General features: G+C 62.1%; 1 protein-coding gene across 1 annotated transcript; it reads right to left on the bottom strand.

Annotated features, from left to right (window-relative positions):
* Positions 1 to 1178: 1178 nt before the first annotated feature.
* Positions 1179 to 8580, bottom strand: Crlf2 (cytokine receptor like factor 2). The gene is made up of 8 exons (XM_077107781.1): positions 8493 to 8580; positions 5503 to 5605; positions 4651 to 4811; positions 3907 to 4040; positions 3115 to 3277; positions 2656 to 2776; positions 1876 to 1960; positions 1179 to 1702 (listed from the first exon to the last, which is right to left on the bottom strand). The coding sequence occupies exons 1-8, from the start codon at positions 8578 to 8580 to the stop codon at positions 1430 to 1432; spliced, it is 1128 nt and encodes a 375-aa protein (XP_076963896.1). The 3' UTR covers positions 1179 to 1429.
* Between the last annotated feature and the right edge of the window lie 560 nt (positions 8581 to 9140).

The following is a 9140-nucleotide window of genomic DNA, read 5'->3' as shown; positions in this document are numbered from 1 at the left end:
ATGTCCAGACCCATTTTCTAAAGAGGATCCTGATCTAAATCGATTCAAAAGACACGGAAACCAAGAGCAAATTCAAATCAGGCAAAACGCTCGTCAGATATCAGTTTGTGTCTCCCTGCACACACGCACTCATGTATGCCCAGGCGTCTACTAGGTGCACGTGCATACATGCGGAGACACACACGGGCACCACGGTTCAGACCACGCAGCCGGAACAGGCAGCTCAATTAAAACCCAAACAAAACTCCCCCCCTGAGTCGGCTTGGCCTTCATGACCTTCATCACCTCTGGGAAGGACACGCTGGCCTTGACTCCTGTCCACCCGGCCCCCAAACAGGCCCCTGCTTCACAAGTTCACCGAGAAAACAAGAGAGCAGGGCTCAGAGAGGTCAGGACACGGCCCGAGGTCACACAGCACCGTCATCCGGGGACCTTTCCACCCCCCCACCCTCCGCTGTTCCAGGGCTGGACACGCCCGGGGTTGCACCCGGGGCTTTTCGGCCCCACCTGCCAGTCATCTCTGCTGCTGATCACCAGCGATAGCGACTCCTCCGGGGACAGGAGGGGGCCCAGGGCAGATAACCATCGGTGACTCACGCCGGCACAGCGCCGCCTGCGCGGTTGGAGGAGGGTTTGTTGGAGGAGGGTTTTCGCCCGGGCTGCAGAGACCCAGCCGGGGCTGCACCTGCCCGGAGGAGCGACCCGCCCAGGGACAACCAAAAGGACGCGCGCCCCTGACTCGGTGGCAAAGCCACGCCGTGTAGACGGCTCCTGAAACAGCGCGCCCGACCCGTCCGCATGCACGGTTGCTCAGGCAGCAAGCGCTGCAAGGACCGAGCCGGTGATTGACAGCAAGAGAAGGCCCGCCCTTCAAGGTGGGGGGAGCCAAGGTGCGGGTGGGTCCCAGGGGCCCTGCAGACGGGCATCCAGGCTCAGGGTCCCCTGAGGTCACCGCCATCGCCCCCAAGGAAGATGACCAAGTCCCCCCCGGAAGCCATTTATATGCATTTAATTAATTCAAGCAATTAATATGCATTTCCCCCAACCAGGTCGCCAATGTGGCCCAGCGCTGACCCCTCGGGAGGAGGTCAGCCATCGAATGGGGACCCCAGGCTGCACCCCTAACCCGCGGGTGGCCTGATGCCTTTTAAAAAATGGGATTCGTCTCCCTGCCCCGGTTGCATGAGAAAAGGTCTAAGGCACAATGTGTGGAGGGGAATGTTGAAAGGGGAGGATTTGGGGGGAACCCAGGAGGGGAGTGGGTTTTAGGGCACCCTGGACATGCCCTCCCTTCGTTCGTCGTGAGTGGTGGTCTTCAGGGACCCCAGATCGGAGCCCCCGTGGCCCAGGGGGCTCCGGTGAAGTCCTGATATTTCTCGTGCCCTCGGACATCAGCGTGGATCCGGATGGTGGCCTTGGAGGGGCCGCCTCACAGCATCATGTAGGAGTTGTCACTCATCACAAAGGCGAAGTCGCCCAGAAGCACCCGGTCTCCACCTTGGGGGGCCTGGGGAGGGAGCTGGGGGGGCCCCCCCGGGGCCTCTTCCTGCCCCGTCTGCAGACACGCGGGTCCTGAGCTGGCAGGCGCCTCGGGCTCCGTCTTGAGCAGGTGGATGACCAGGGCCTCCTCCGGGGGGGTCTCGGGCTCCAGGCCTCCCGCCTTGGCCAGCGGGACCACGTTCTGGGTGTCTGTGATCCACGCCTGCCAAGAAGGGACACGGGGATTTTTTTTTTCTAGTTCATCAGTTACTGGCCCTTTTAATTAGCAGACCCCAGTCACGGAACTTAAGAGGGTAGAAGAAATGATTTTTTTCCCCTCTCCTAGGTTTGGAGGGCAGGGCCGGGCACCCCCGTCCAGTGGCGCCGTGAGGGTACCTGGAAGTTCCCTTGGTGCTGCTCGAAGAGGCCGGGGAACTTGCCCTTCGGGTCCGGGACGCTGGGCACCAGCAGCTTCTTCACCCTGAGATGAAACAGAGAAGCCGCTGAGCAGACCTGGGGACACCCCTAAAAGCCACCGTAGTGTCCCCTCCCTGGAAGGACCTGGAAGAAATCCATCTAGGGAAGTGGGTGCCTGAGGCGTCTCTGCCGTGTCCACCTGTGACGGCCACCTGGCCCTGCCCGGCCCTGGCCGCTGGCATCTTGGACCCAGGCTGAAGGGCGGCCTGGCCCGCTGCTGGGCGTTGCTATGGGAACCGCATCCGAGGGACAGAAATGGTACCTGGGCATCGGCCCCTTGAGCCGTCACCGGGGCCGGGTCAGGGTCAGCCAAGCTAGAAGGGGCCGCCGTGATGGGCACAGAGAAGGACCCAAAGGGAAATCGCCCGAGGGAGCAGTTTTGGAAAGGCCCCTGGTCCCCTGGGGAGGGGCACTTCAGGTGGCCTGTCCTGCTGGGGGTCAGACCCGGGGCTTCTGCACTTCAGGTGGCCTGTCCTGCTGAGGGTCGGACCCGGGGCTTCTGCACACCGCCCCGAGCCGCACGCCCAGGGGCAGCAGAAGCACCCTGCCCAGCCGCCATAGGGCTTTGGCCATGGACTCAGCTGACCTCAAGTGGCCCTCCAATGACCCTTCCCCGCTCTGAGCGGCTCCTGGACACGGCCGTGGGAAGCTGGCCGGGACCCTGCGTGTGGGGGACGGCGGGGACGGCCGTGTCCCTACCTCTGCAGTTTCCATAAGGACAGCAGCAGGAGACCCAGGGTCAGCAGGGTGACCGCGCTGCAGATGAGGATGAACTTGGGGAACCGCGGGAGGCGAGGACCGGGCTCCATCTCGCAGGAGTCTGAAACCCAACGGAAGGAGGTCTGTCCATCTGCCCGTCGGTGGTCCGTCTGTCCACCAACCTGTGACCCATCCCTCTCTCTAACCCACCTGTGCCCCGCCCCCAGCCATTGGGTGTCCATCACACCTGTGTCGCCGTCTGTGGTCTTGCACATCGTAGCTTCCATACCTTCCCATACCTCCGCATACATTTGCATACTTGCCCTTCATTTGCATATATTTGCATACATTCGTGTTGATTTGCGTATATTTGCATAAATTTTCATGACTTTGCAGTAATCTGTATGCATTTACATGGATTTGCATGAATTTGCATAGATTTGCATATCCTCCGCTCACCTCTGAGCTCCGCCCTCTGCCAGTGCGTCACCTGGGACCAGTCGCTGGGGGTGGCGTGGGGGCCGTACTGGTCCTCAGTGGTTTTCACCCGGGTCCGGAAGCTGTAGCACTTCTCGGTGTCCAACCCTCCGACGGTCACGTTGCACGTCGTCGCTTCCCTGGACTGGGGACAGACGGGATGCCACCCTTAGGGGCGGGGCCTGGGTCTTGTGGCCTCCTGCACCTGGCACCTTACTTTCTCAAGAAAACGCGATTTACGGGTCAGAAACGGGCCTGGAAAGGAAGAAAGCTCCATCTGGGGACACGGGTCAGCGGTTAAGGGTCCCTGCGTTCAGTCCCCGGTACCATATTGATCTACTGATCGATAACGGACGTGATTCGACATGATACGGGGTCGACGGTCAGTGGCTGAGCCTCGGAGGTGGGCCTCGTCCGATCAGTTGAAGGGCCTCAGCAGAAAGACGGACGGAGGACCCACAGAGAGGAAGGACTCCGGCCTCTAGACGGCCCCCCGAGAAACCCTGTCCACAGGGACGACCTGACGGCTGGCCCCATCCGTGCCCAAGGCCACCCCTGAAGTCACCTCCACGCCTCTGGCCCTAGAGATCTGGGTGCGAATAGAGGCGTGGGATACGGATGCAGATGGATGGACGGACGGACAGATGGGTGGATGATGGACAGAGACGGCAGACGGACGGGAACCTGCACATAGGCCCCCGGCTGGCTTTCCCTGCTGGACGCTGACCCCAGGAGGCCCCGGCCCTCGCCCCCCCGGAGCCGCGTCCTGCTCACCTCCCACTCGGCGTCGAAGCGGCTCCTGTACTGGACCTCGTAGAGGAGGCCCCCGTAGGGCAGGTCGGAGCAGGTCACCACGACGCCCTCCTGCAGCCACCGGAAGTGGACGTCCTTGGGGGAGCCGGGCTTCACTGGGGAGGAGCACCACAGACCTCAGCCCTGGGCGAGGGTCAGTTGGGAGGGTCCCCTGGTTGGGCCAGACCCCGTCGCGCCTCCCCGACCCCCGGCTGCAGACGTGCGGGAGTGGACATGTGTCTGTCCCCACGGCATGTCCACTACAAGTCCTGACCAGGACCCCGAGGACCTGGGCATCCCCCAGAGGGAAGCCCTCAGTCTGCAGAGTGGTCTGACGTCTGTGAGGACCGGACTGGGCTCTGGGCGAGTTCTCGGTCCCCGTCACCCCCAAAAGGGACCGCGTGGGGACACAGGGTCTCTGCAGAGGTCATTAGTGAAGGCTCCTGAGATGGGCTCCTCCTGGGTCAGGGGGCCCTCATGCAATGGCCGTGTCCTCCCAAGAGACAGAGGAGGGGACACAGACCCAGAGGAGGAGGCCGAGGCAGGAGGATGGCCAATTGGAGGCCAGCCTCAGCAACCCCGTGAGGCCGTGAGCCACTCAGCCAAAGGCCCCGTCTCTAGATAAACAATGAGGAGGTCAAGGGTCCCTGGGTTCAATCTGCCGAGCTGGGGGTCAGGGGGGCGTCCCCTGGGAACTGGACGGTGGCCTCGCTCCTGGGCACTTACGGTAGTCGCTCACCCACTGGCTCCTGGAGACGAGGAGGCGGCTCCCGTTTCTGATGGAGAAGTGGAGGATGTCGTCGCGCGCGGCCAGCAGGCACCCGGTCGTGCGGCCTTGCCAAAGCGTGTAGTTGGGGCAGGGGCTGAGACCCGCGCCCCGCGTGAACCTGCGCGGGGGACGGGACACTCAGACAGAGGAGGGGACACAGACCCAGAGGAGGAGCCCCGTGGAGACGGAGGCAGAGACTGCAGTGAGGGGCCAGCCCAGGGCCAGCTGGAGCCCAGGAGCTGGAGAGGCCGGAGGAGCCTCCCTGGAGGCTGTGCAGGGAGGCTGGGACCCGGGTCCTCGAGGGCGGGAGGGAGAGCTGTGTGGGTGGGGGCACTTGCTGTGACAGTCCCCAGGTGCAACGTGCGTTATCAGGGCTGAGCCTGATCCGATCTTCTCTCTGTGGCTTCCTGGCTCCGGTCCCCTGCGAGTCTAGCCTCTGCCTCAGGGCTCACCTCCACCCTGCGATCCCCCCGTGACCCCCTGGGAAACCCAGAGCGGTCCCCTCCCTGTGCCTGCCTTCAGCCGCGGGACCTCGCCCCGGCTCTGCCTCTTCCCCTTAATCTGCGGCGCCATCAGCCTGGGAACAGCCCCGTCCCCTGTTCTCAGAAATCAGCCGAGATCCGTTGGAAAGACCCGACCCCCACGTGGCCACCCCCGTCCCCCCCGTGTCCCCCCGTGGTGGACGCTCTGAAGCCGGGAGAGGCTCAGGGCAGGGGCCACAGCCGTGGTCAGCGGGCGCCAGGATTTCTGGTCCAAGGGAGACAGTTCCTACGTCAGGGACACGGGATTCTGTGCCCCAGGACACTCACGTGTAGAAGAAGCTAAGGTTTGTCCCCGGGTATCCAGTGGCGTTCCAAGTGACCAGCACCGTTTCGAAGTTGAAGCAGGTGATGTGCAGCTGCAGCTCTTCTCCTGGGAAGGGCCAGAAAGAGGCCACTAAAGCACCTTCCGAGCCCAGGTTCGAAAGAGTTCGGAATACACGGAGCAACGGCAGCCTTCTTGTCCTATGAGGACGCAGGTGCAGCCAAGATCCTTTTTTTTTTTAAACAAAGTTAGTCCTTCTGGTTGTCCCCCCACCCCCCAGGTCTGCAGCTTGTCTTTCTGAGGTTTCAGTTACACCCATGCACAGGAGTCTAAAAAAAAAAGAAGTGAAAATTCTAAAAGTCAAAGAAAAAATTGGTTTTCAGATGATTCTGTTACTGCGTCGACTCATCCTGAGTCTGTTTTGTTACTAGTTATTGGGGTCGAGCTGTCAGTGCAGCTGAGCACAGCCTAAGGCACACAGGACCCGCCACCCAACGAACCTGGAGAGAGGGTCTGGGCCGTTAGAGATGAACGCCATCCAAGACGGGCAGCTGGGGAACCTGGAGCGCCCCGGACCTGAAGCCCCCCCCCCCCCGCCCCGGGATCTGGAATTCCAGGGGGTTCACGGCTGGGCCCTGGGCGACGACCGAGTCCCCCTCCAGACCTTGGGGGAAATGTCAAGCCGCCCGCGGCCAGAAAGCCCCACCCAGAAAGTACAAGTGGCCTGGTGGCTGGCACTTCCCCAGCCCGGGTGACTCAGCCGCAGAGACGGAGGCTCTGGCTCAACAGGGAAGCACGAGGCCGGGGTTCCCGCTGCTGAGGCTCAGTGACCCAGGGAGGCAGGTCCGGGCTCCCACCTCAGCCCCGGGGGGCGCCCTTTTTCAGGGTTGAGTTGTATTCCACTAGGGAGACAGATGCCTCGATTTCCGATGCCAAATGGGCTTTTCTTTGTCTCCTGCCGCCTGCGGGGACAGTGTGTCGGGGTGCAGCCGCTTTTCTGTCCAATGTCATTCCCTGAACCGTGCCCAACACCCGCCTGCCGCTCCCGCCATCCCTCTGAACGTCCTTAGCGTTGCTCAGGAGGGAAGAGAGAGACAGAGACGGAGAGAGACAGAGACAGAGAGACACCCAGAGACAGAGGGAGGTCCCCGGGGGGCTGATTTCTAGTCTGCGTCAACTCTGGGTGCGTGCCCTCAAGATCCCCAGCCGCACCCTCCCAGCACCGTGGAAAACACTGCTGCCGTCAACAAGCTAAGGCGCTCAGAAAAGCACAAACGAGACAAAATCAGTGGCGGGTTCGGCTCCTCTGAGGTCCCCGGAGAGTCCCATCTGCAGAGACGGAGGGACAGCGGCACTTCCCCCCCCCCCCGGGGGCCGTGGGGGAGAACCGCCCCTTGTTTGCTCAGCGGGAACAGAGTTTCGGGTTTGCAAGATAAAAACCGAGTTCTGGAAACTGATAGTGGCCCCCAACGTGCTTCCTGCCCCTTCAACGGCGTCGAGAACCCGGTCTCGGAGGAACCTCTGAGGTGACGTGGGTCCCGACGCCGTTTTCAAAGGTGGAGAAGCGACTTCAGTTGGGCTGGGGAATTCGGGAGGCTGAGGCAGGAGGATGGGAAGGTGGAGGCCAGCCTCAGCAACTGAGTGAGACCCTGACTCTAAATTAAAAAATAAAATAAATTAAAAGGGGCTGGGGACGTGGCTCCGTGGCTAAGCGCCCCCCTGGGCTCAGTTCCTGGAACCAAAAAAAAAAAAAAAAAAATTGTATTTTTATGGAATTTAAACACGGGCCACCTGTGTTGACCAAGGGTCAACGTGAGCTTTCTGACCTTGCGTGGGCTTCTGGTGAGGGACCTCACGGTCTGAAGACGTCTGGGCGACATGCTAACGGTCACGTCTTCGGATCAACGCCAGGCGGTCATTTTTCTCATGGTGGAGTATTACTCAGCCGCGAAAAGGGACGGAGCTCTGGCTCCCAGCCTCTCCCCCACCCTGAGGGACACAGCCTCGGCCTCCTGAGGCTGCCGAGCCTCCTCCCAGCGCCTCCCCGGGAACCTCCAATGGCTTCAGGTTCCAAACCTAATACCGTCCCCTGGGCGTGTTGGAGACGTCCAGCTGATGAAAATGGAGGACCAGCGGCCTCACAAAGACCCCTCGGACCCCCACCTGCTGCTGCGACTCCGCGTGACCCGCTTTCTCAATTTCCCTCTTTTTTTTTCTTTTTCTTTTTTCTTTTTCTGTTTTGGTGACAGGGACAGAGCCCAGGGAGCCCCGTCCCCAGCCCTGCTGACATTTTATTGAGAGTCGGGGACTCACTACGTGGCTGAGGCTGGCCTCCAATGTGCAATCCTCCTGCCCCAGCCTCCCGAGCGGCTGGGATGGCAGGAGACCCCCCATAGGGTATACAGCAGGTGTCTAAAAGCTCCACTGAATCCCATCAGCAACTTCCCAGGTCTGCAGCGGGGAGACCTTGTTGCTCGGGGCCTCCTTAAGTTGCGGAGGCTGGCCTCCCACGTGCCATCCTCCTGCCTCAGCCTCCTGAATCCTCCTCCGGCTCTTCCTAAGCACCGAGTGCAAACCCGTTTCAGACCCCAGCGCACGACCCCGGCTCCACCGCAGCCCCCGTGAGACAAGAGGCGAGAAGACAAACCACAAAGCATAAAAAAAAAAAAAAAAAAAAAAACAGCGACGTCAGCGTTTTCTAAGAAGTTACTAGAAAGTCCTGGAGCCGGGGGCCAGCGTCCTGTGACGGGGGCCGCTGCCCGGTGGCCGAGCTCGGGGGGAAAGTGAGGAGCGAGGCCAGGAGGGTGTGCGAGATGCCTCGGGAGGCTGAGGCAGGAGGACGGCCCGGTGGAGGCCGGCCTCAGCAGAAGCAACACGCTGTCTCTAAATAGCAGAAGGAAAAGGGCGCAGGGGACCCGTCCCCTCTGGGGGACAGGAAGGAAAGCCAAGGGGAGGACAGAACGCGAGGGAACCCGCGGCTCCGGGAGCCTCTCACCCGCGGCTCCTGCTGCGTCCCCTGAGGCCAGCAGGTCTCCCAGCAGCAGGACGGTGGCCGCGGCCCAGGGCCGGAGCTGCTGCCTCATGCTTGCCAGAAAGGGGACAGGGACGGGCAGCCCCAAGTGTCACCTCCTGAGTGAGCGGCAGAGGCCACCGTTGAAAGGCGCGGAAAGGGAACTGGGCCAGCGGTCGCAGGAAGCAAGCGCAGTCACCCTGGATGCTCAGCCGCCGCGGGGGACCGGTGGCCCCTGTCAGAGCCTGGCGTCATTGCCTGGGGGTGGGGACGGTGGCTGACCCCAGGCCCGGGGGCTGCGGGAACAGGGAGGCTGGCAGGACGCGGGGCATCCCAGGGGCTGCGGAGGCTGAGGCAGGAGGATGGGGAGCTCAAAGCCAGCCTCAGCCAAAGGGAGGCTGTAAGCAACTCACCAGGGACGGAGGTCGGGGACCTGAGGAGTCTGGTAAAGTGACTCGTCCCAGGTGACATGGCAGAGGCATCGGGAGCTCAAGAGCAGGAGCCCCAGACTGGCCACCAGAGGCCACTGTGTGTCCAGCACGACTGGACTCTACGGAGTGCGCAGTGACCTTGGCCCAAGTGACCCCCAGGGCCCCGGGGACCTGCAGAGAAGGGTCCCGGGCGGCAGGACAG

The sequence above is a fragment of the Callospermophilus lateralis genome, chromosome Y (assembly GCF_048772815.1).
Source record: "Callospermophilus lateralis isolate mCalLat2 chromosome Y, mCalLat2.hap1, whole genome shotgun sequence".
NCBI lineage: Eukaryota > Metazoa > Chordata > Mammalia > Rodentia > Sciuridae > Callospermophilus > Callospermophilus lateralis.
Note: the sequence above shows the minus strand (reverse complement) of the source record. Positions and strands in the feature narration are given on the sequence as shown.